The sequence below is a fragment of the Epinephelus lanceolatus genome, chromosome 9 (genome assembly GCF_041903045.1).
Source record: "Epinephelus lanceolatus isolate andai-2023 chromosome 9, ASM4190304v1, whole genome shotgun sequence".
Classification (NCBI taxonomy): domain Eukaryota; kingdom Metazoa; phylum Chordata; class Actinopteri; order Perciformes; family Serranidae; genus Epinephelus; species Epinephelus lanceolatus.
This window is the reverse complement of record NC_135742.1, coordinates 15,402,283-15,427,623: the sequence shown is the minus strand read 5'-3', so window position 1 is coordinate 15,427,623 and position 25,341 is coordinate 15,402,283. Positions and strand designations below refer to the sequence as shown.

The 25,341-nt window shown below is 40.4% G+C and overlaps 1 protein-coding gene across 1 annotated transcript; it reads left to right on the top strand.

The window, feature by feature from the left end:
- The first annotated feature begins 115 nt into the window (after positions 1 to 115).
- Positions 116 to 25,341, top strand: LOC117253212 (tricarboxylate transport protein B, mitochondrial). Its single transcript, XM_033620603.2, has 9 exons — positions 116 to 695; positions 13,222 to 13,329; positions 14,781 to 14,880; positions 20,037 to 20,175; positions 20,638 to 20,722; positions 20,886 to 20,990; positions 22,322 to 22,437; positions 22,551 to 22,624; positions 23,231 to 25,341. The coding sequence occupies exons 1-9, from the start codon at positions 584 to 586 to the stop codon at positions 23,343 to 23,345; spliced, it is 954 nt and encodes a 317-aa protein (XP_033476494.1). The 5' UTR covers positions 116 to 583; the 3' UTR covers positions 23,346 to 25,341.

Below are 25,341 nucleotides of genomic sequence, written 5' to 3'. Positions count from 1 at the left end.
AGAAGATTTAATAACAAGGGAATGCGATTTGATTCCTCTTGGCTGAGCTGTATTCAGAGAGGCTGCGCCCCGCCCTTCTGCTGATGTGGAACAAAAAGTGGTCACTCTCCTCTCACCCTGCGCTCACACAAGCACCTACTGTGTCACCCACTGACCCTTGTATCACACAACAGGCTCGGTGGTTGCTTAAAAACACCCGCGTCACGGAGATACCACCAAGTTCCACGCGGCAGCAGCAGGACACGGAGACAACTCTCTGTCCACCCCGCCTTGCTTCCGGTTTGCTTTTGCTCTCTTACGCACTACTGTCGTGATACCGCGTTACCATGGTGACAAATAACAGATATTGGTTATAGAAGATGCCAACTTCCTTGACAGTCCCCTGTACCCGCCCACTGTCAACAGAGAGATCCGCCGGAGCGTCCGGACGCGTCTGAGATCACCTGCCTCCAGGAAAAGCGCACCAGACAGCGGCCCGTCCATGTGTTGCGCGCTCCAGTCCACTTGAAATTGCAAGCTAACTACTTGAAGTTAAACCTCAGAAGAGCAGACGCTTTTACATTGTAGTGTTTTTAAGGTAATTATGCAGGACAGAAGGACATTTATCAGCCCTTTCCCCAGACCGCGGTGTCTGGCCGCTGCGGCGCCTATGGGGAAAGCGAAATTAACTCACCCGGGAAAGGCGATCCTGGCAGGTAAGTTCATCATGATTTTATCACGCAGAAAAGTCAGAGTTGGGCAAAATTTCACTTCTTACAATGACGTCAGTAAAATGAAACAGTTTCCAGATACTTGTGTGATCTTGTTTCTGGTGCGCAGCGGAGTGAAGTAGTTGTAATACTGTAATAAAAACTGGACACTATAAAGGCAAAAACCAAACCAGTAATACAGCTTGGAGTCAATGAGAAGTTAATGTAGCGGTATCCTGAGATTAAAGAAAGTAAAGTAAGGTCACAGCAACTTGCATATTATAGGGATTATTGCAGACAATTTCTCTGGGCTGTGTTGTTGTTTGCAGACACAGTGAAAGCCATCATTTTAATCTGTATGCATTTGGCTCGTGTTTGTTTTCTTGCATGGTTCACAAACAAGGCGTTTCTCTTGCATGACACGTTTCACTTACGGCCGCATGTCAGGGCCAATCTACCTGTTTGTGAAAACAAGCTAAAAACTGGCAAAACAAGGTTTTCAAAACAGAGTTACTGCATTTTCCACTGAGACTTGCCCTGAAACCATGCTGACCCTGCTGTAAAAGATAATTGGTCTTAAGTGCTCAGTGCCTAAAAAGAAAGGCCTAAAAAGAAAGCAGCAGTTTTCTTCTTCTGTCCTGTCAGGTTTTACCTGCTGGACCGATGTGATTTTATCCATCTAATCTAGATCAGGATCACCTTTAGTGCCCTTTACATAATGCTGTTAGAGTGGATTGATGCATGCAGCAGTGTGGGGGACACTCTCTCCTGAGACAACACTCACACAGTGTCAGGTATGGGGGTTAGGTCTGAGAAAATAGCATTAATGCTGAGCTTTTCTGGTTGATCACACCACGTAAATTTTGCTGATTGTCATGGAATTGCAGATGTTAATGTTATTACTTTGGCAAATTCCATCTGTGGACGACAATCACGTAATATGGCTGCAAAGCCCTGAACAGCAACCAAATTGACTTTAAAGTGAGATTGTTCTCAAACTTACATGTTGTTCTGTCAGTATATGGTCCTGCTCTCTGTAACAGTACAACATATTTATCCACTTGTCATCTTAATGCTTTATTCTGTTGCTGTGACTACAATTTTGTAAACTATTGATCAATCTGTTGATTAGACTTGGAATTATGGGTTAACCATGTAGTCAATAAAATGTCAAAAATATTTATATTCGCCCACCATTTGTAACCAGAGCCAAAAAACCCTACAAAATTATTTACTATATATTGATGTGAAACAGAGGAATAATCTCAGATGCGTTCAGACACTCCATCTTTGCTCTGAAGTTCCAACCAGCAAAGATTTATTGCATTTAATTTAGCAGATTGATTAATTGATTTATTGATTCTTCATTCGTGCTTTTTTTGGCCGTCCCTGTGATTCATCAGTTTATCCCCGGTGAGTTTCTCCTCTCCTGCTGCTCTGCTCCCCCTCCTCAGCCTCTTCCTGTGTTGCTGATCAGAGTGCAGCAGCTCCAGTTGATGAAGAGCCTCTCAGAGATGCTCCTGTATTAAGGCCACATGCTGCTATTTGGCAGCACTCTGTTGATTTCAGACTTGTTCTCTGGCACCAGTTGAACCCTGAATGTTTTAATGTTTTGAATGAATTCCTTTTGATTGGAGATGAGAAACAAACTGTTTCAGGGTTGCAACTTATAATTATTTTAGTTATTGTGCCAGTTATTTTTTCTGATCAATCAATCGACCAATCATTTTGGATGTAAAATATCAGAGAATGTTAAAAATGTGGATTGTAAGTTCCATGGGGCCAAGGTGACATCTTCAAATTGTATGTTTTACAGGGCCAACAGTTCAAAACCCACAAATATATAGTTTACGTCATATGTAAGACGCACCAAATTCTCCCCTTTGAGAGACTGAAAGCATTTTATATTTCTTCTAAAATGATGACTAAGAGTGTCCTGAATACTATCTAAAAGGCTTGAAGCTTTAGTGAAAATTACCTGGAAATATTTAAAGCTTCAACAGGATGTAACAGGGGGTTATAGTAATCAGTCACATGCACCTGAGCCGACTTTATTAGGACATAGCACCACTGCTTGTGTAGGAGAGTGTGATAGAGAGATGGAGAAGAAGGTGGAAGGTGGACTATTGCAAACAATGTTTCTATAAGTTATAAATAACTCGGAGCACCGCAGGTCAAGCCTCACCAATAGATGCACAGCAAGCATTTTCTACAGTTGAAAGCCATGGATAACTGTCCACAATTCGTCTCTCCTGTTCCTTTTCCTCCTCAGACTGCCAATTTATTACTTGAAGCAAGGGTCGATTACAGCGTTGAGAGCACTGGCCTCATTCATCTCTGACACTTGTCACCTCCTTTCAGTTTCCGACATGATTTTAGCGGTGAAAAAGCAAAACAAAAATCAAAGCATTCGAATACTGACATGGAAGTCGATTACCATATAACAGCTGAGGCTTTGAAGCATTCAGATTAACCCTTATAATAACTCCATTATCAGGTAATTGTTTCAACTGTGAACTGTTTGCACACATGGTTAGTGAAGCCATCAGAGTGTTTACAGTTACATGTACATGCTGTGGTGTCAGCTGCTGTGAATGACACATTTATACACATAAAAACATTTAAATGCCTCTCTTTAGTTCGGATTTATATTTATGTATACAGGGTGTGGAGTACAAGCAACATACACCATACAAAAATGACACAACAGTAGCACTCATTAGGAATAAAGTGCAACATAAATTTAAAAGATGTGATACATTTAACATGACAGACCCTCTGAAGTATTATCCAAGCCTTTATATGTACCTGTGTGCATGGATGTTGATGTTTCTAATCCTGAAGTCACCTGCTGTGTGTTGTTTATGTTTTCATATGTTTGGAACTTGTCCTGTTTGAATTTAACATAAAGATCTGTAGGAACTACTCTATTCATATAATATTCTCACATTTAAATCCTCATTGTAGAGTTAATTATTTTGTGGTATGTGATGATGAGGAAAAAATCTCCACTCCTGACACGTCATGCTGTCAGCTACTGAGAAATAGAAATGTGGCTGTGGTGAGACCTCTCCCCTCCCCCATCAGTCCCGTGCAGCCTGATTGACTGGATATGGCCCAGTGTTGCTCCCTGTGTCGTTTAGTTCGTCTCAAGCCTGTCTGTCCAGTTTTGCAACAGCAGCATGATTGTATCCTCTCTCTGTCTCAGCTCTGTGCACCCTCTGATTCCTCCCAGCCTCGCCGGCAAGAAACCATTGATTCATTTCTGCCTTTGAAAGGATTTGGAAATGAAAGTGTGAGTGTAGTTTAATGAAAGTACACATGCAGAGCATCACTGGGATGACTCAGCGACAGATAAACTGTCCGTTTGAGTCTGACCCGAGATGTCGTTCATCAAAAACTACAGCTGATAGTTTACATCGTCAGGATACATATTCTTCTCACTCAACCGTGGAAGTTCATAAATCCAATTGACACCTCTCGCAGTGTTCTGACATGCTAATGCTACTTTAGATTTATCTGTTATGGTTAGCAGAATGTGTCTGTACGGAGGGAGCAAGCCACATGTGCACGCCCGAAGGCTCTGAGTAGACAAAGCAAGAAGTAGAAGGTCAAAGCTTAATGGATTAGAGAGCCCACATAGACAGTGGTTGAGGAGGAGGGGTGCTCATTTCCAAAGCTTTTAGAGATCTGTGAGCTCTTTCTGCTCCCATTGGCTAGTTCAAGTCTTCCTTCAGCAGCCACTGGTGATGACTGAAGTTGAGACACGGAAGGAGGGAGAGTTTTATCAGTGTGCGGCCTGAGGGAAAGAGAGAGAGCAGTCTAAATGGGTCTCTGGTCCTGATTTGCTGGCTGCTGCATTCATACACTGTTGTGGCTTTCATTTATAATCCTTCTGAACGGAGCGTGGGAAGCAGAGGGATGGACAGAGAGAGAAAGTGTTTTTTTTTTTTGTATTTTGATTTGATCATAGATTGTATTTTCCACTGAGACAGGCCTGTTTTTATGTCACTTTTCCTGCTCTCTTTTCCTTCTTTTCCTCTCCTACATCTCTCTGTCTGACCTCAGGGCAGCCAGTTAGGTTTTCTGAGTGGCTGTCTCCTCTCAGGCTGAGAGGGCTCGTCAAACTGTGCGCTTACTCCCTGTCTCCTCACGTCACAGGTGACGCACGCAGTCACCTCCCCTCTGCCGTGCTGCTCCTCGCAGACCCCGAGTACCAGGAGGCGAGATTATAAATTACAGTGCACCTCTCTGTTCACCTCCCAACCCCCTCCTGCTGTAACAGCCTGTCAGATGAATGCTGGTGTAATGCAGCCGTGGACACACAAACAAACGAACAGAAATTTAAAGTATATAGGAGGCCCGTATGACTTTAAGCTTAATGTTACATTTTCAGTCTTTCTTCTTTGCATTTGTGAATGCTTTGGAGATTGATTGCATCTCCACTCTGGTGGTTTTGCATGTTTTATCTCATTAAATACAAATCACCATTTTCTGAACAGAACAGAAGTTTATACATTGATTTTCTCTTTTTCAGTCAGTGGCTGGTTTTAATTAATTTCCACTGCTGTGTAGTAATGAACTTTCACAGCCTCAAAACTTGTTTGAGAAAATCGATCAAATTAAACATGTAGCTGCTATAAATTTTTGCCAAAGTTATATAATCATGGCAGGGTAATTACTCTTAAAGTAATTACTTTGTTGGGTGAAACACTGACGTCTTAGACTTCAAAGATGGTTGTTCAACAACAATCTGTTAAAGCTTTGAAAACCAGTTTTCTCAATCTGCTTTTTACTGAGCGATGGGAGTGATGATAGAAATATCTTTAACTGCTGAACGATCCATCAGATCATCTCCATGTTGCATCTGTCTGCTGTTTGGTGCTGGGAAGGTAGTGCATAGAGGGTTTTAGAGCTTTTTCATTGGAAACATTGCCTGCCTGCATCTGGAAACCATGCTGAACTGAAAGGTGAGACTGAACCAAAACATTAAAGATCCGGGTCATAAAACCAAAACAGTGAAGTTAAAAGAAGTTCAAACCCTTCATAGAGCTAAAGGGAAGTAGAGAGCCAGGTGATAGTTCTCTGTGGGTTTGCTATTATGAGCGACCCCTTTCACATACACATAGTTATGTAATGCATTGCTAATAGAAAGATATGGATGAAAACCATCTCTGTGTTTGTTTATTAGTAGTTTAAAATGTTGACAGCATAGTTTTTAAATGCAAATTGATGCTTAAAAACAGTTAGTGCTTTAATCTTAGAAGACAGAGCGTCCCTGAATGCACCAAACAAAAAAGAGTTTCTAAATGAAAAATCACGAAACAAAAAGCTATGGAAGTGTAATGCATTTACTGGAGAAAAAACAATTGCCCTGTTTTTCCGAATAAGTGAGATTATGATCTCATAATTATGAGGAAAAAAAAATGCTCTTATTTTTCTGAATATACAAGATAATAATCTTGTAAACTCTCATATTTCTGAATAACTTAACTTCATGGGCCCCTTGGTCTGTGCCTGACAGAGCTGTTTATTAATCCATCCATGATTCTGAGATTATCTTGTTAAGTGAATGTTATAAGCTTCCGTACAAACCTCTATGATGTCAATTTAAAACATAGAAATCTGTTTTTATTCTTTAACTGTAAAGAGCCTGGCTATCTTATCTACAACTATACACACTGTCAAAACAACCTGTGCGCAGTTTTCTTCGTCATGTAAATCAGTGTACAATCTGCATGCTGCAGTTAAAACACTTCCCATGTAAAATTAATTAACATCCGTTCTGTAATTAAGCAGCATTGTAGCATTAGGGAGTGTTGTTCAGGACAGAGGGAGCCTAAAAGGCCAGACGTCAGATGAATAATTCTTTTCATGTTTTGCGTGAGGCAAACAGGAATATTATGACTCTGTTAATAGGACACCTCATGTTTGAAGTACATCAGTCCTCTGGCTATGTTCTCCATTTGGACGGGAGATTATGGACTTGATAGCATCTTTCCCCCCGACTCCAGAGAATTTAAAGTGAGAGATAATACTCTAAATAAGGAACATCTGGATAAATAATAGATAAATGCTGCTGGAAAACTGCTTATTAATTTTGCTGGCACATGTACATATACACACAAACGCACTTACACACACGTAGATACACATTGTTGACTGTCTTTTTACCTAGTTGAATATGAAATCTTCAAAAGACATCATCAACTTTAGTGTTTAAGCTTTAAATATATTAATTTAGAAGAAAACTGAGCTTCAGATATGTTTACAAGCTGCCACATTCACAGACTGTGCTAGATTGTCAGCTCCCTCACAGAAAAGGGACGTTTTTTAGAGGACCAGATGTGTTGGAGACTCATTAGAGTCACCGAAGCAGGCAGGACAGGAGACTGTTCCTCCCTGTCAGCTGGCTGCCTGCCTGCTCACCTGGCTTCCTCTGTGCCTCTCTGTGCTGCAGAAAAAGTGGCTGTGAATTTGTGTTTTGTGTGCATCATACTTTCATGAAGATGTGTGTAGATATGCACATACACTAGGGATGCAAGGTAATAACAGTGCGTCATCGATATTGGCTTTAAAATGAACTATTGGAATCGGCTATCATGCTTTTTCTTATTTTGCATAATGACTGAATATTACATACAATGAAAATCATTGTATTTCATGTCTCCATCTGCTGGTGGGCCATCGCAATATGAGTATGCATGCATAATATGATGTTTATTTCACTACAGAAGAGACTTGATGATCACTAAAATTAGGTGGGGAAAAAGCGGACATATTGATATCGGTATCGGTTATCGGTCGAATGAGTTGTTACATATTGGCATATCATTTGTGAGGATTTGCTGCTTTTCTTTGCCTCATGTGATAGTTAACTGGATATCTGAGTTTTGGACAGTTGGTTGTGCAAAAAGCAGTTTGAAAATGTCACCTTGGGCTTCAGGAAATTGTGATTTTAGGTGTATGTCGGTCTGTTGTGGTTTGGTTCAGATTGAAATGTCTGTTAGATTTTTTGCAGTAAAATTTCATACAGACATCCGTGGCCCTCAGAGGATGACCCTGATCACTTTGGTGATCCTTAGGCTTCTCCTCTAGTGCCACCAGCAGGTTGACATTTTTGTTTTTTGTCTTGACAATCTTCTGTTTCAACAGTTAGCATTGGATGTTTGAATCACCGGGTCTATTGGCTTATAACTTCTTGATGTGTCCTGTGTGCTTTTATTGTTTTCTATGTATTATAATCAGGGTGTCCTTGTAAAAGAGAGCGTGCTCTCAATGGTCTTCCCTCTTTAAATAAAAGTACAACAATACTAATAATTAAAAAGAAAGTTGGTAACAATATCTATTGTGACCAGAGAAAACCCCTTAAAGGAAAAAACTGCCGCCTTTTATGTGGACACCCAGTCAGTACTGATGTTAAATGTAGTCATTTCAAGCAGTAAATTCCTCAGTGCGTGCTATAATGACAGAGAAAGCGGAGTTCTCCTGTTTGGAGATCCATGCCAGAAGTGCCCACATGTACCAGGTTGCACTGAGGGTGAGCTTCTGGCACTCAGATAAAACACATAGCAAAAAAGCATAACTAAAACATAGGGTTAGATGACAAAAATGACTATCTCAGTGACCATCTGCCCTCTCTGCCCTGCTGGTCTTGTTTGTCAGTTTATCTTCGGGATCGCCTCGGGATAAAACTTCCGTGCTTTAACTTTCACCTTCATTAAAATGTACACACAGGGCTCTGTCTTAGTTTCTCTTGGCATTGGAGGGCAATTTGAGTGAAGGCACCACCAGCCGGTGTTTGCTCTTGGCAGCTGAGGTTGTGGATGGTCCCCACCGGCTGCAGCCTCTCTCCACTGCATTTCTTTGGCTGTATACTCTGTCTCGAATAAATACTGCTGAATTTCCAAGTCAAATAAAACACCGTAAAAAACACTCATACATGTGTCCTCATAATGTATCCTCAGTCTTAACATCTTCCACACTGGGATGCAGTTTTCGCTGTTGGTAATGTAGGTAGTTTGAAATAAAAGCGAAGAGAATAAGTGACACCTAGAGCCACCGCATGGCTACCTATAGGTGGAAAATCAGCCTGTAGTTCTTCCTTGCAATGAACTATGATACTGTCGCATTAAAGGACGATGCTGAATGCAGGCAGAACAACAGATTGTGCAGCTGCAAACTCAACGTTCTCAGTCAATGTAGAATTTATTGCTTCCATTGATTGCATTTACCATTAACACTGGTTGAACACCCACATAAAATATGGCAAATTTTCCCTGTAATGCCCTTAGGATGCTGATTCCTTGACTTTCCATGTAATGCCACAGGCAGAATCCATATAAAGCAATGATTTTCCCAAGTTTGGTATGGAAGAACTTGATTAGAGCCCTGACCTTAACACCATCAAACAGCTTTAAGATGAATCTGAGCGCTGACTGTGAGCCAGGCCTTATCACCCAACATCAGTGGCTCACTAATGCTCTGTGGCTGAATGGGAACAAATCCCTGCAGCTAAGTTCAACATTCTTCTGGAAAGCCTTTTCCAGAAAACGGAGGTTGTTATATAATATGTTCAAGAATTACATATAGGTGTCACTTTTACATGCTCACATACTTTTGAATATAGGTTGTATGGCAGCAATACAATGTGGTGTAAAGGCATGCAAGTGTGTTGGGTTGTTGATTGAATTCTGAATTTATTTGCGTAACCTTTAAACCATACATCAGCTTATACAGTCTGTGTCTGATTTATTAAACTGCTGCTTCGCTGTTGGAAGTTTCAAGTCTCTAAGAGTCTGTACAAGCAGATTTGTATCGGACACTACCTGTTTTTCACCGCCTCCGGGTTCTTAATATCACTCCAGTGCCATTTCCATTTCTTTTCGTGTCATATTAAGTGTCAAAGATCTATGTGGATGCATTGATTTTATGACACAGTGTGGAAAAGTGTTGCTGGGAGATGAGATGAGAGGACGGAAGGTGTTGCTGAGAGAAAAATTAAGAGCAGGAGAGGAGAGCGAGCCTGTGAAGATAAAGATTAATAGCCGTTTTGCTCATGAAACCCACATTTGGCAGCTGCACGGGAGTCATTTAAGGTGTCGTCTGCAAATATGTGTGTGTGTGTGTGTGTGTGTGTGTGTGTTTTGGATGTAGGCTGCAAAATGGACTAGAACACAAACAAACTGCTACTCCTCTACACGCACCGTGTGTCTGATGAGGATTGATCATGTATGTGTGGGTGTGTGTTGCTGACTCGCCGCCTCGGAGTAACTGCTGGTTGGTTTCCACTTGCAGCACCGTTTTGGCTGAAACAGATGAATGAGGTTTATTGTTTCTTCTTCTCTGAGACACACTGACTCACTGATCCTGGATCAGCATGGCTGAGCAAAGCTCATGTGATTTTTACTTAGTACTCTACCAGGAGTGGAAGAATTACAGCTCACTGGCCTGGTGATTAGAGTTTGCATATGTGTGTTACTGAGTGTTAGCGAGATACTGAGAGTGTGTGTGTGTGTGTGTGTGTGTGTGTGTCTTTATAAATTGTGCTGATTAGGTGAATCCAGGTCCAACCATGACAGATGACAAGGTTAAATGTTATTGTGTCAGCTATCACAGAATTATGTAAATACCAATGTAAGGATTTTACATGAAATACCCGAAATCACATGTTACAAAATAATGTTCCTCATGTTGAGTAAGATCAATAATAATATAATGTTTAGATAGGCCCCCAAATAAAATACTGTAATTTTTAAAATCCTGTTTCTCACATCAAAGATATAAATCGCAACATTTCTGTAATTGAATTTTGCCATAATACAACCATAGGGGAATGACCATAAATGGGACAATTGTACTGCTTTAAGTAAAAGCCACTTTCCCTTATTGATTTCCCTTATTAAATCAGCCCCACTCACAGAGGACAAGACGTAGATAAAGACAAGCAGATGAGTCAGAGGCTTTTTAGGCTTTAAAACAAATGAGATGTGGGCTGAGCCAAAACGGCTACAACCTACGGTAATATCAGGAGGATATTTTTAATTTTATGTACATTTAGTGTGCATGGAAACTTTTGGTATTTAGTTTGTGTTGCAGTGCCACTTACTTACAGTCCTAAAATGTGTGTCCTAGGTTAAATATATATCTTTATCTTAAGTGGAGCCTCTGTGTCTTAAGTGCCCCAGTGATAAATGCTGTGTTGGCAGCAGTGATATGTGAGGACTGACAAACTGCAGAGCAAAATGACACATGTGGATGTTTATACTGTAAGTCAGGTATACTCAGCCTGGTGTAGGGGGAACTTTTGCAAAATGACAGGAGGTCATGGGCCAGTTAATAAACAAACATTTCTATGGGGGTTGCGGGGCGATGGAGCCTATCCCAGCTGACACTGGGTGAGAGGCGGGGTACACCCTGGACAGGCTGCCAGACTATCACAGGGCTGACACATAGAGACAGACAACCATTCACACCTACGGGTAATTTAGAGTCACTAATTAAGCTGACGTGCATGTCTTTGTACTGTGGGAGGAAGCTGGAGAAAACCCACGCTGACACGGGGAGAATATGCAGACTCTGCACAGAAGGGGGTCTGAGGGTGGTGTGTCTTCCCTGGCACTCCGTTTTTTCTTATAAATAAGCTCTTATTTGATGATTTTTAATTACCCAGGCACATCATTTACAAAGTACCAAAAAGCACCTGTGTGAATTAATTCATTTCACTCAGGAGAGACTCGCTCTGTGAGAAAATAATATATATTTACATTTGCAAATGAGTATGAGAAATGTGAAAAGTCTCTGGTGATTAGACCCCAATGTCATGTCATCTATTCCAGGACGGTGGTAAAGACATAGTAGATTAGGGAACCCCTCGCTATGGAGTCTAGACTCCAGTGGTGATAATGGTGGTGATGAGATGAGATGAAGAGGGAGCTGAGGATCTGGATGTGAAGAGGAGTGGGCTTTTGATGAGCTCGTCCTGGGCTCTGGATAAGGTGATTGGAGGTGAATGGGCTGGAGGAGGGTGCAGTGATTCTGCCTGAAATGACAGCTGACAGGAGCAGAGAGGAGAACAGATTGAAAGTTTGGCAGCAACAACATGAATGGCTGAAGGAGATTGTGGCAAAGTTCGATTGGCTAACCAGGAGAGGGAACACCCATAGCCAGCTTATTTGTGGAAGCAGTGGGAGTGGGATAGAGAGAGAGAGAACTGTGAATGGATATAGTATAAAGAAAGTCTTCCTGACTGAACTTATGCTGAGTTTCATTTTCACTGTGTATTAGAAAATGGTCAGTGGGCCACCTGGCACCCTATCACGGGCCAGGTTTTGCCCGTGGGTCGCAAGTTGAGTATTATTGCTGTAAGTGAAACACTGATTCACTGCGGCTATATGTCGAAATTAGCAAGAATACACTGAGAAAAATAAAATACAAAAATGTAGACCAGTACCAATAGATAGTCCCACATTCAACCACATTCAAACAGACTTCCCTGCATGGGAAGCTTCTGAGCATCTGACATCCAAATTTTAGTAGTAGTTCCCAGGAACACAGAGAATCAAAACCACTTCCTGTTGAAACAACCAAATTTGGACTTTTCATGCGAAGGACAGGCACATCAAGTTTTGACTTTCCCATCCATGAGTTCTTATGTTAAATCAGTTCCTGACTTGGCACCAGCACACATCATGCACAGTAAAATGTTTCTCATAATTAACCAGAAGAATAATTTTTATATGTGGATTTTCTGTCTATCCTTTGGGGGGCATGGTTATATGTTTGTTGGTGTCTCCCTGGCACAGTGTGCTTCTGAGCTTGTGTGTCATTGAGTTAATGGAGGGTCTTGGCCTGGGTAATGGAGCCCCTCCCTGCAGGCTGAGCGGATAATTTAATTAATGTCAGCTCTCTCTCTATCCTCCCTCCTTCCCTCGTGACTCATCTGTGTTGTGCATTGGCCTCGCTTTGGACACTTGTCTTCATCTACTCAACTCATCAACCGTGGCGGGCTTCAGGCTGAACTCTCTGGCAGTCACTCACACATTTATTCATCCACTTCATTTTTTCTTTCTGTATATTTTTGTCTCTGCAATCACACACTAGACATACTGTATGATATATTTGAGAAGCAGTTAGATTTTCTCACACAGCCTTCTCCTCTTCTCTTAAACAGCACAGACACTGTGTAGTTTAGCAGGACTGAGGAACAGTTGATTTATCCTTACCTAGCTCGTTACTCTTCCTTCCTCAGCTGCAGCGCTTTTAATGTTTATAGAGGGAAAGCCATTTGTGGAGTCACTGTAATGATACATGACATAATGGTACCTCTGTGTAATTCATAAGGGCGACAGGGGGCACTGAATCAGACTTGGCTCAGCTGCAGCCAGGCAGACATGGTATGCTAAGTTTAGGCAATATGTCAGCAACTTTCTTTTCCTTCCTCAGCACTCACCTTTTTCCAATTGCAGGTTATTTTACACTTATTCTCTGTGTTCCTTATGTTAATAAGCATCTGATTTTCTTTGTTTTTTAGGTGGAATTGCAGGTGGCATTGAGATCTGCATCACCTTCCCCACAGAGTATGTGAAAACCCAGTTACAGCTGGACGAGAAGGCCAATCCACCCAAATACAGAGGAATAGGTGAGCATATCTTTTAACAGTGGCATATCGAGCAGAAATGTAGGAATTAATTAGGTTGATTAATTCAAAATCTAACACCAAGGCTGTTTAGATAAACATGAATATGAGTTTGGGAGAAACCAAAAAGCTGTGTTTTTGCTGAAAAAACATCAGCTCAGTTCATATTTTCAGTATTTTTGCAGCAAGACAGCTTTAAAAACATGAAAATACAAAACATAAACACAAAAAAATCTAATAAAACAACAAGACAATGAATGACTTTAGGGAACAGTTCAACATAGGGGGCATTATTTGAAAATTAGAGACTCTCGTGTGTAATAAGGTAAATTTAAAGCTACCAAGACCTACCTACCTATTTAACAGCCCCTTTCCCACTGCACTAAAAACCCAGTAACACCTGCCAACATCTGGCTTTTTAATGTTATAGGAAAGGTTAAAATTGGCATTTACACTCGGGTCAAATGACTCTGCAGTAGTCACGGGTATGTATCGGCTCCGACTCGGATCAGCAATAATGGAAGCACAAAACCGGGGTGAACACGCTAATTTAGTTTCTTTACTGGCAAGATGCAATGACGCTCCACCACCTATCTATCTATCTATCTATCTATCTATCTATCTATCTATCTGTCCCTCTGTCTGTCTATAATATATTTTGTTCTTCATCCTGTCTTTCTGCCTCTCTCAGGAGCTCATTATCTAATTACCCATCATCCCCAGGTACATTAGGGATTCTGGCAGGCTGTCGCTGGGCTTGTTTATATGACTTAGAACAGACAAGTGCACACATGCACACTCACCATCCCTGTATACCAGAGTACACACACACAGACATACACACATGCACACACACAGGATTTGTTAAAGTTGGCTGGAGCTCTGAGGATCGGAGACCACGCTAATGAGTGCTCAAGACAGCTGTTGCGTTTTCTGCTCCGTTGTGCATTTGGCTAGATAGCAGAACATGGGATACTGGACTGATGTCTCCGAGAAGAAGTTCAAAGAAAACACGCCAAATCTGTTGATGAACCAAAAGTGAGGGACAGATGTTTCTGGTGTACTCTCAGGTGTATTCTTTATAAAGGTCGGTCCATACTGAATAAAACAAGGCAAAAAAAAAAAAAAAAAAGAACACTGTTGCAGTTCATTGATTTCGCTATGAGGAAGACTCAACAGTTGCTGCTATGGTGATGGGGATATTACCAAACAATATTTGTTCATATCATTAAAAAACTGAAATTTATTGAACGTAAAATTGTGTGTTCAGTAGTTTTGGATAATGTAATATGCCCGATGAAATAAGGTTGTCTGAGTCAGTGATTTTTTTAAGTGCCTTCTTATAACATACTTTTATCAGAGAGCCTTTCCTGGTTTTACAAGTTTTACCTTTCTTAGAACTGTATTATTGTTTATCATTATAATTATTACTGTATATGTGTGTGTTCTTTCAGGTGACTGTGTGAAACAGACGGTACAGGGTCATGGTGTTAAAGGACTGTACAGAGGACTCAGCTCACTGCTGTATGGATCTATACCAAAATCTGCAGTCAGGTGAGTTAAATAACTGAGAGGATTCTGAAATGTTTAAGTAGATGTACAAGACTGATATATATACTCAAGTTTCAAAAATCTACCTGTGCCAAGATAAAAAATGAGCTAATCTCAAATGTACGTAGAGACAGTTTGATTGAATAATTGATCAAATAATCACAGTTTCACTGTTGCATGTGATTTCCATGCCGTTCTTAAAGGGTGAGCTGAGTTAAAAGTTGATTCCTCTGATCAGTAAAATTAAAAATGAATGAATAAAGTGTACAGACAAAGTAAAACCACAGAGCTCCTCTTTACAGTGGGTTTTTTTTTTTTTTTTTTTTTAAAAATTGTCATCATCATTAAATGAATTCACCCCTTAAAATAATCTACTGAAGTGAAAGAGAGACGTCTGGTTGCACTGTATATACAAGATCAAAATATTGTGTCGGGTGCTCGTGGAGAACAGGAAACAACAGGATTGACAGGAAGTCAATCCAGGCACTCTGAAAGAATATAGAAAAACAAGGAAGGAATTTTTACAAAGGCTTTATTGTAGTGGCTAAATCATTAAAAGAGCCAATATGCTTCGACCACTTGAGGTCTTCGTCCGGGCTTTCAAAACATACAACACAGGTATGGCCGCACTTATATAGTGGCAGGAACCAATCAGAGGCCATCACATGACCCATATAATGGCATGACAGTTGAAACAAATAGACAATAATTACCAAATAACAAGTTAATAAAAAACATAGTGTGACATGAGAGAAGATACCCAGAAAAAGTATATTTGAACATATACACACCTGTCTAAACCCAAATTGCTGTGAGAAAAAAAATCTACTTAAGTGCTTTAAATCTTTTTGTTACATTACATTTTATCATTTTTTATATTGTATGCTTATATTCTAGTGAGTATAAAAGGTAGAGTGTATACATGCTCAGTAAAGACTGGAATAAAATGAACACTGTTAGCTAAGCTGATGTGATCTTCTACCTGGAACCACTCGCTCACACATTCCAATTATTCTAGTCCATTACCCACAATGCAAGGCATAAATGCCATACTAGCCTTCAGTATAATTACATTATTCTTTCACAGCAGTGACATTTATCTCCAGACGAGTGTGCACACACATGCACGCACGCACACACACACACACACACACACGTTGCACTAAACTAAAGTCAGATGCTTTTGTTCCCATAGCTTCATGTTCTCTGTTTCACTCTGTCATTACCCTTCTTTCTTTCTTTCTTTCTTTCTTTCTTTCTTTCTTTCTTTCTTTCTGAGCATGTGTGTGTGCTTGTGTGTGTGTCATGCTGGAGGGTAGCCTGTCTGTTCGATGGAGAGACAGGCCCAGCCAGGCGGAGCAAAGATGCCACTCAAACTGCGGCAGGGTCTCAATAGGGGTACGGCAAGGGGGAGACTTGTGTTGGTACTCTGTCAATTGAGTGTGTGTATGTTTGTGTACAGTGTGTGTGTGTGTGTGTGTGTGTGTGTGTGTGTACACCTATGAGTGTGTCAGTCAGCATTCAGCACCCTTTCCAGAGGGAGTCTGAATGGTTTTATTTCTGCTCTCACAAGAGTTTTCTCTGAGGAAATATTGCAATACTGGAGGAGTTAGGCCATTTCTTCTTTCTGACATTGTATATCAAAATGCATGTAAGTGGCTACATTGTGTATAGAAATACAACCTACTGCGTATATATATACATACATATATATATATATATATATATATATATATATATATATATATATATATATGTATGTGCCTTTGGATTCAATTACTTAGCTGAGTGGTTTCTTTTCAGCTCATGACCCTTTAAATGGAAGCTGTGTCTACTCATCACTGCAGTCTTCAGATGTCTGTGCGTTATGAGCTGTTCAACAAAGCAGATTTTATTCCTTGTCTTACTTGGATGCTTTTGGAGGCATAAAAATGTGAAACTATTCAGTAATTCACAAGACAAAGCAAAGTTCAGAAGTAAGTTTAAAAAAATGCACTTATTTTTTTGTTTTTCTGTCGTCTTATCTTATTTATCATCCCATGAAACCCTCAGATTGATATTGCTATCATTTCGGGGTGTGCCATTCTTGGTACCACAGAAAAACATGAAAAGATGAATAAAAACATAAAACATGACAGATGGATTGAAAGCCGTTGAGATGGCAACAGTTAGATTTGATTTGTGAAGAATACCTTGGCACATTTCCACTGACTACCACTTCCCCTGAGTCGTTCGATCCACTCTCCTCTTACTTCGTCTGTCTTCCTTCCCCTCCCCCGTCGATATCGCTCCTTTGCCTCCACAGCCCTCTTTCTCCCCCATCCCATTAACTGATTGCTTGTGCACCATCATGCGCCGTGCAGCCTGCTGCGTAGTCAGTGAGGTATGAGAGGGACAGACAAGAGAGCCTTTGACCTTTTCCTCCCCTTGACCCTTCATCCATATCTGCACCCCTCTCTCTAATGTCCGCCTTGCCTCCTTTATTTCTTTCCTTTTTAGTCTCCAGCTGACTCTTCTTCTTCTCTCTCCTTCACCTCCTCTTCTCATCAACACAGCTGACCTTGTAGAAAGACCCACTAATGAAGATTGGGCAACACTCTGCTGTCCAGAGTGACTCATCTCTGACTGTCGGCCAAAACTTGATGTGTCACATTCTAAGGGTGAAGTTTAGTCCTCTTGTTTAAACAGGCAGGGGAGACTTGGAGAGTAAATTGACACAGGAGCAGGCCTGACAGCGGCATATTTCTCCCCACCAGCTTTTAACGAACAGCGTTTGTTTCACAAGGTTGGTTATTAAGTGCACCGCCATCTCAGTGCAGTCTAAGAAAGCTGCAGGGAAGTACCCTTTTTCATTTTTTATTCTACCCAAAGCTGAAAAGCTTTTTGTAGTCAGCAAGCGGTGTGCATAAAGAGAAAGACGAATGGATTTATTTTTATGTGCTGTTTGTTCCTTCTTGACGGTGGGAGTCAGTTAATTGTGTGGAGCCTGTCTTTCAAAACTAAATCTGTTGCGAGGAACAGATGTAGAAGGTTAATGAGCAGAGGAAAATGTTGCAATAGAAAGGAAGATGGGAAAGAAACCTACAATCACATGAGGCAGATATAAGAGATGAATCCTGTTGGAGACGGACCCATGACGACAGCAGGTAGATGGTCCAAGACAGGGTGGAAAACAAAGCATTCATCAAGACCAAGTGTCTGTCCTCCCCTGCCCTTTTGCTAAATGTACCGGGCAGCGTCCTCCCTTCGCCACAATTCAATTCCATCTATAAATAACCTTCCTTGTAAAGGACTCACTGGCACAACATTTTCTGATTGCAGAGATACATAAACCACCTCTCTCCCTGTCTGGGCTGGTGTCCATGGCAGCTGTTGCTGGTCACTCAGTGGTTACTGAGACACTCCAGTTTATTAGTGCGTCTTTAATGAGGATGCAGGAAGGACAATAAAGTAAAAGCCTCAAGCACATTCTGCATTTTCAGCAGTTTGTCTGCGCTAAAAATCTGAGGTGTGAGGAAGTTTGTTGCCTTGAGGTGCATCCGTGCTGCTTTTATTTGTACTCTGAGTCATTTAAACATCATCCTGCGCTACCTGATTTCTGCTGAGGAGAAGCAGTATAATTATCTTTCTGCCTGTGGCCTTTTTTATATGCTATAGGAAGGGCTGTTTTCATTGTTGATTGACCTGCCAACTGTTTTCTCAGTTAAATGATTAGTTGTTTGGTCTATGAAATGTCAGAAGTTCCTGAAAAATGTCCAAGATGCCCAAGATGACGTCCTCAGATGTCTTGGTTTGTGCACAGCCCAAAGATTTTCAGTTTGCTGTCACAGAGGTGTAAAGGAAATAGAAAATATTCACATTTAACAGGCTGGAATCAGAGAATTTTTTCATTTTTTTTTTAATTACAAATGACACAAACCAGTAAATGGATTTTTGGGGGATTAATTTAATAGTTGGCATAAATCGATTAATGGATATATCACTGAAGCTCTAACTATAGATACAATGATAACATTTTAGTGCAAAGAATCTCATTATCTTTGACCGCAGTCATCCACAATTATCATCTATTAGTTTGTATTTTATTCAGTTGCTTCAGCCTTATACATGCGCATTTTTAATAAACATCAACATCAAAGTGGAGGATGATCTTCAGTGAAATAGGCTGCATTAATCAGATTGCAGAATCGTTAAATATGTTGGTCTCAAAGGAGTGAAGTGGAGCAGCAACAAACAAGAGTGAAGGCACAACCCTGAACTCTGACCAAGTATTGTGTAAGGTTTGTTTTTATAGCTTCCAGGGTTTAAATAAAAGTGGGCAGTTGAAAACACTTACTGTAACATGTCATATTGTTGAATTTTAGTAATACAAGAATCTAAAAGAAAAAGGAAAAGGAAATTCAAAAACTCATCATACAGCTTGAGTAGCCTTTTAATCATTATATACAGGTGTTCATGTTGTTCCCCATCTTCACTGTAAATACCATCCAGACATAAAAATACAAAAACAGGTCAGCACACCAGAAACTGTTCCTTTTGAAAATTTTAATCCAATCACCACAAATGACATTTCGGGCACCAGCCCTTCATCAGTCATGAACAAGGTAAGTGGACACACATCTGTATATACAGACAATGGTGGTCGCCAAACAGATCATGTGATAACACATGTAGCTATGCAGAAACTGAGTACCACACACTGCAAAACCAGTACAAAATTACATCACAGGGATACATACAAAATTACAATACATTTACAAAAAAAAAACATTAACAAAAAATACCTTTACAAAAAAGCCAGCAGTGCCGAGAGTATCACCTCGAATATCACATGACTGAAACATCAGATAAAACAAACATCATATTGACATGCAAATTCAAGGTGAAATTGTAGAAAAATATATTTTTATAATTCTTTTTTTTTTTTTAATGAAACACTGCTGCTACATTTAGTACAGGCTCTATGCCACCCAAATTTATAATTCCTTACTTGGAAAATCCCTGAGTTTGGATGGTTTCTGTCCTTTTTTTCAAGCTAATACCAAAAATCCTATATGTCGTCCTAAATTGAGATAAGTTAGGACTTCAGACTTAGGACGTTTCTGTAACAAGTCCGAATATCTCCCATAATTCCCAGCTGGCTCTGTTCTGTTCCTCAGGTTTGGGGTGTTTGAGTTCCTCAGCAACCGTGCACGGGATGAGTCCGGTCGACTGGACAGCACCAAAGGCCTGCTCTGTGGGCTTGGAGCCGGGGTAATGGAGGCTGTTTTGGTGGTCTGTCCCATGGAAACCATCAAGGTATGTTACCAACTGATCTGTGGTCAGGTTTCTGATGTCATGCACACTTAAGGTCCATCCAGCAAGACTATACTTTACATGAAATATCTGTACCATGCACTTTGAATTTAAACGTAAATTTATAATCTTGTCTGAAAAATAGATGACGTGGGATATGACGATGAAGTTTAATCTACAGAATAAACACATTGCTGTTTTTCTAAGACTCACTTAAATATAACATCGGCCACATTTGTTATTTTCTATATCAAATCTCAGAACATTCATAACCACTGAAACAAAGGAATTTAGCTGCATAAACTAGCTGCTGAATTGTTCACTGACCTAAATTGAAAGTCTCTTTGAAATAAGACCAGACCAAACATTTATGGCTTTTTCACCACATTGTGCATTTCTCTTCTCTGTAATAGTAAAGCAACACTTCCTGTTTGGGATGACCCTGTTCCTTTTTTATCTCCCAAGGTTAAATTCATTCATGACCAAACTTCAGCCCATCCCCAATATAAGGGTTTCTTCCAAGGAGTCAGAGAGATCGTCAGGTCACAAGGTAAAAACCAGCTTCAATGCATGTAATTCACCTGACATCTACTGGTCAGACCGGGTACTGCAGCTGAAAACATTCATTAAAGAGCGTAGCATCCAGACATGATGTTGTTTGCTGAATGTATGAAGAGCACAATAAATATACCTCACTGATCATGCTTTTCCAGGATTAAGAGGGACATACCAGGGTCTCACTGCCACGGTCCTTAAACAAGGCTCCAACCAAGCCATTCGGTTCTATGTGATGACGTCTTTGAAGAACTGGTACAAAGGTCAGTGTGCACAAGGCTGTATGTGTGTGTCTCTTTATTCGTGGAAGATATATTTGAACAAGAGACCAACACTGCTGATGGGCTAGGAGATTAGTTGAGATGTCTGTCAGAAGTGGCTCATGTTTAATTGTACAGCCATTTAGACTTTACAAGCAGCAGCTTTGTACCAAAAATGCAAGTATACAGACTGATATGAGTGAATGATTTTGGAGGACTAAGTTTGTGGATCACTTACGAAGGCTTTTATTATGTAAAACTGAGAGAGATCAAAATAATACTAGTTAAACAAACATTCTTGCCTTCTCTTCCAGGCCTTAGCGACAAAATTGGCAAACTTAAGCTCATCAGAATTAACCAACCATTTCAGCTTTTGGTCATCTGAGCACCAGAAACTGTCAGGAATTAGACGAGCCATTTCATAGAACATAAACTCTCTTAAGTCATCATAGTTTGTGTGATATTAAAGAAAATGGGTCTCACTTTCCGCTTCACCCAAATCACACAGCTCACATATTCTGTTTTTCTCCTGAATATTGTTGAATTGCACCACCGCAATGGCCAGAGGAAGAATACCAGGTGTCAGCTGTGCAGCTAAAGATCTTTGGCTTCAAGAAAAACAGGATGTTACATATAGTTCAGGGCCAAATTAATAGCTGTTTTGTCATAGCCTGCTCTTAGTCTGGACAAAAATGTGGAAAACACATGGGCAAACTAAGTGATTTTTTTAACTAAAAAGTAATGAAAATAAGAAAACAAGTAGGTGGTATGAATCTGTAGAGTCAGTAATGTAGGGAGTGGAAGCATGAAAGTGTGCAGTAGGGTTGTTGTGCTGTAAAAACAAGAAAAAGGAAACAAAAGACGCAAAGTTGAGGTGATCTGCCAGCAACAGAACTGACTGCTGCTCTGTCTTATATTGTGCATGGGGCACACCGAGCCCAGGTGTGTCCCATTGTGCTGATTGCACTCTGTAGCCCTGCAATGAGACGGCATTGGCACAGCAAAGGAGCCAAGACGAGTGGCTATCACAGTAACACACACCCTCTGTCTGAGGTCCAAATGGTTGGCAGGGTTTCATCAGCTGCATGCTCATTTATAAAACAGAGCATAGGATCCATACTAAAAGTGTACGTACGGACAAAAGCCAAAAAATATTTGACAGTTTCTACAATCAGGCTTCCATCTCACCACCTGTGTCGCCAATTTCCCGTCTCCAAAATGTTCACAAGCATGGGTCAAAAATTTCTCCCATTAAGTCTGTTTCTAAATGAGACCCGAGGACTGAATTTGCATCCAAGGATTCACTGTTACTGACTGTCATTTCCCTTCACCAGGTGATGACCCCAATAAAGCTATGAATCCCCTGGTGACTGGAGTGTTTGGAGCCATAGCTGGTGCAGCCAGTGTCTTTGGAAACACCCCACTAGATGTCATCAAGACCAGGATGCAGGTACAGTGGCTTCTGTAAAGTACAGATTTTTGTTTTAATTCAAACTTGTCCAGTTGTTGCCACTTGCTGACACTGATCAGAGATACCAATGCCTTTTTCTTTTCTTTCCAAAGGGTTTGGAAGCACATAAATATAAAAGCACACTGGACTGTGCTTTAAAGATCCTGAGATATGAAGGCGTGGCAGCGTGAGTACGCCTCCACTTTGTTTTAGTTTAGCTTTGGTTTATAGTGTTAGATTCACAGCAGGCTTTTAGGCCCTTTTATCACAGCAAGCATCTGCTGCTTTTTCAGGAATACTTCACCCCTCAAATCATTTATTATTACTGACTCACTCTGTGTTACATCGAATTTGGGGAGAAAAGTTGTTTTTCTCACATGCGTCCAAGTTGAAAAACATATACAACTCCTACAGTATAATCCAAGGCTCCATTATCTAGTTGCACACATGCATTTTTGCTAATGACTTACCATTGTCTATGATCATGTATAAGCACATTTGCAGTGCTGGTAGGTTGACAAACTAATTGGGATTTTCCCTGACCTTCCATTATTTACACTTCAGGGTTTCTCAACTAGCATATGCGTGTCTGGTTAAACATATAAGTGCTTGTGTATTAATCAAAATAAAGTTACCTGGTTTCCTGGGCCTGTGTTGCGTCTAACAACAGAATTGGAGCAAGTTAAGTCAATGCAAAGCTTAAGTATGTTATGTGATGTATCATGTTTGTTTACTGCTTTCCCTAAACACTCATGTTTTATATTGACTTTTCTCTCGTTGTGTCCATCTGTAGCTTCTATAAAGGGACAGTTCCTCGGCTGGGCCGTGTGTGTCTGGATGTGGCCATAGTTTTCATCATCTATGAGGAGGTGGTGAAGGTCCTGAATGTGGTCTGGAAGACGGACTGAGCTGCTGGACTCACAGAGAGGGCGGCAGCTTCCTGCTTCCCCCCAGCATCAGGCACAGATCTGAGTTTCACAGACCTCCTCTGCATTACAGACCAGCCGCAGAGGGATTGAGACAGAGAGCTGAACTTAGATCAGTGTTATATGCTAGCCTGGAAGTTACAGAGCTCAAAGACGGGAGCTACAGAGAAAAAAGGAAGCCTGAAGAAGCTCAGTGTCGCCCACATCTGGAGAGCTGGAGTTTTTGCAGAGCTTTATAGCTCAGCACCAAAAATCCTGACAAGACCAAGGGTCAGTTTCACAAAGTGGGATTATAAAAGTTAGCCAAATAACTAAAAAAAAGATTTGTTATCCTAGATTTACATTATTTCTAAATATGAAACAAAGCCCGTATTGTAGGGTCAACAACATGATTCCTTCAAACATGTTTATGAATGCTCATAAACAACATTTTTGTGGAAATTTTAGCCCCTTTTCCAAGTTATCTGGTTCACTTTCTTGTAAACCTACTTCGTAAAATACCCTCCTTCAGTGAAGATTATTATTTCTAGTCATTCACAGCTGTTTTACTGATGTTTATTGGGAGTATGCACGTGTCGTACTGGATTATCTTGAGTTAGTGTTGCTGTCTGTCTGTCCTTGTGCCTAATATGGCTTTAAATCCAGAGGAGCCAGACTGCAGCTGGTTGCAGTTTACAGCCACATAAACTGCAGTAACTTCCATAACTAAGCCTTCAATAGAATGATTTCACATTTATAATATGCCAATTATTTTTATACGATGTAGATTCTAATTTAGTTTGTTACCAGCATTACAGTTTTATTGTAAAGTATAATATATTTTGTCCCTGTGCCAAATGACAAACCTGTTATACTATGAAAGTGTTCAGAGTAAGAACATGCAAAAGTAGCCTAATAATCTTATCAAAAGAAGAGCAAATATGACTTATATTGTACTTTATAAATGTATTTATCGAAAAGTTGAATGTTGAATATCCATTTGGTTGAGATGTTATTTGTTGTTAACTTGTGCCACTTGTTTTTTCTGTGGTCAGGTCTGGGCGTAAAGGTGTTTTTTAAGACGTTAGGCTATATTATATTGCTGTATTTCACTGTGAGACACAAAGTAACCTCAGACCTCGTTTTCCCCTACGATGGAAGCACTAATTTTTATCAGGTCATATCCTAACACAGGTTCCTCCCACTGGATGGTTGACTGTCTTCTGCTTACAGGTTTCATATGTCCCCTACATCAGTGGTCCCCATCTCGGGGTTCAGGGCCCCATAATTAATTGAAATGGAAAGAAGAGAATTGTTCTTCTGATATACTCAGTTATGTTCATTTATTCAGGGTGGAACTTCTCACAATTTGTGGACACTTGCGATGAGCTGCTGCAAGTAGTCACTGCATCATTAACTATAAAGGTTTCACCCGCCAAAAAGATTTGGGAATCACTGTCTGTTCAAATCCATTTCTAGTGCCGTTTACTTTCTGTGTTTCATTCAGGGTTTGTTTTTACTTCTCACTCATGTGCCTTCTGCTGTTGTGTTTGTTGGTGAATGCTACTTGAGAAATATCCTCTGTTATCGACCATTTAAAGTGTTTAATCGTCTTAAAGGCAATCTGAGATTTCTGTGGTTCAGTAACATTATTTTTTAAAAAGATGATTACAAGAGCTGCATGTCCTCATAATCTGTCTGTATTACTGTAAGAACTTACTGATAGATTGTGTCCCTGTTTCTGAGATAATCTTCATCTTATTTTTTAATTTTTGTGTTTGACCAAACAACATGCTTGCATTCCTTACTGCCAAATAGCCAAGATATAGTGTTATTGTTATCACAAGTCAATGTATTTTAAGGCTGTATGTGTAGGCTATATGGTTCTTTATAATGAAGCTTGTGCAGTAAACGCTGTCTGCTTCATTTGTCTGTGCTCAATGTCAAGTACCTTTTTGTTGGGGAGGTTTCAAAACTCATTAAAGCAAGCATCTGAAAA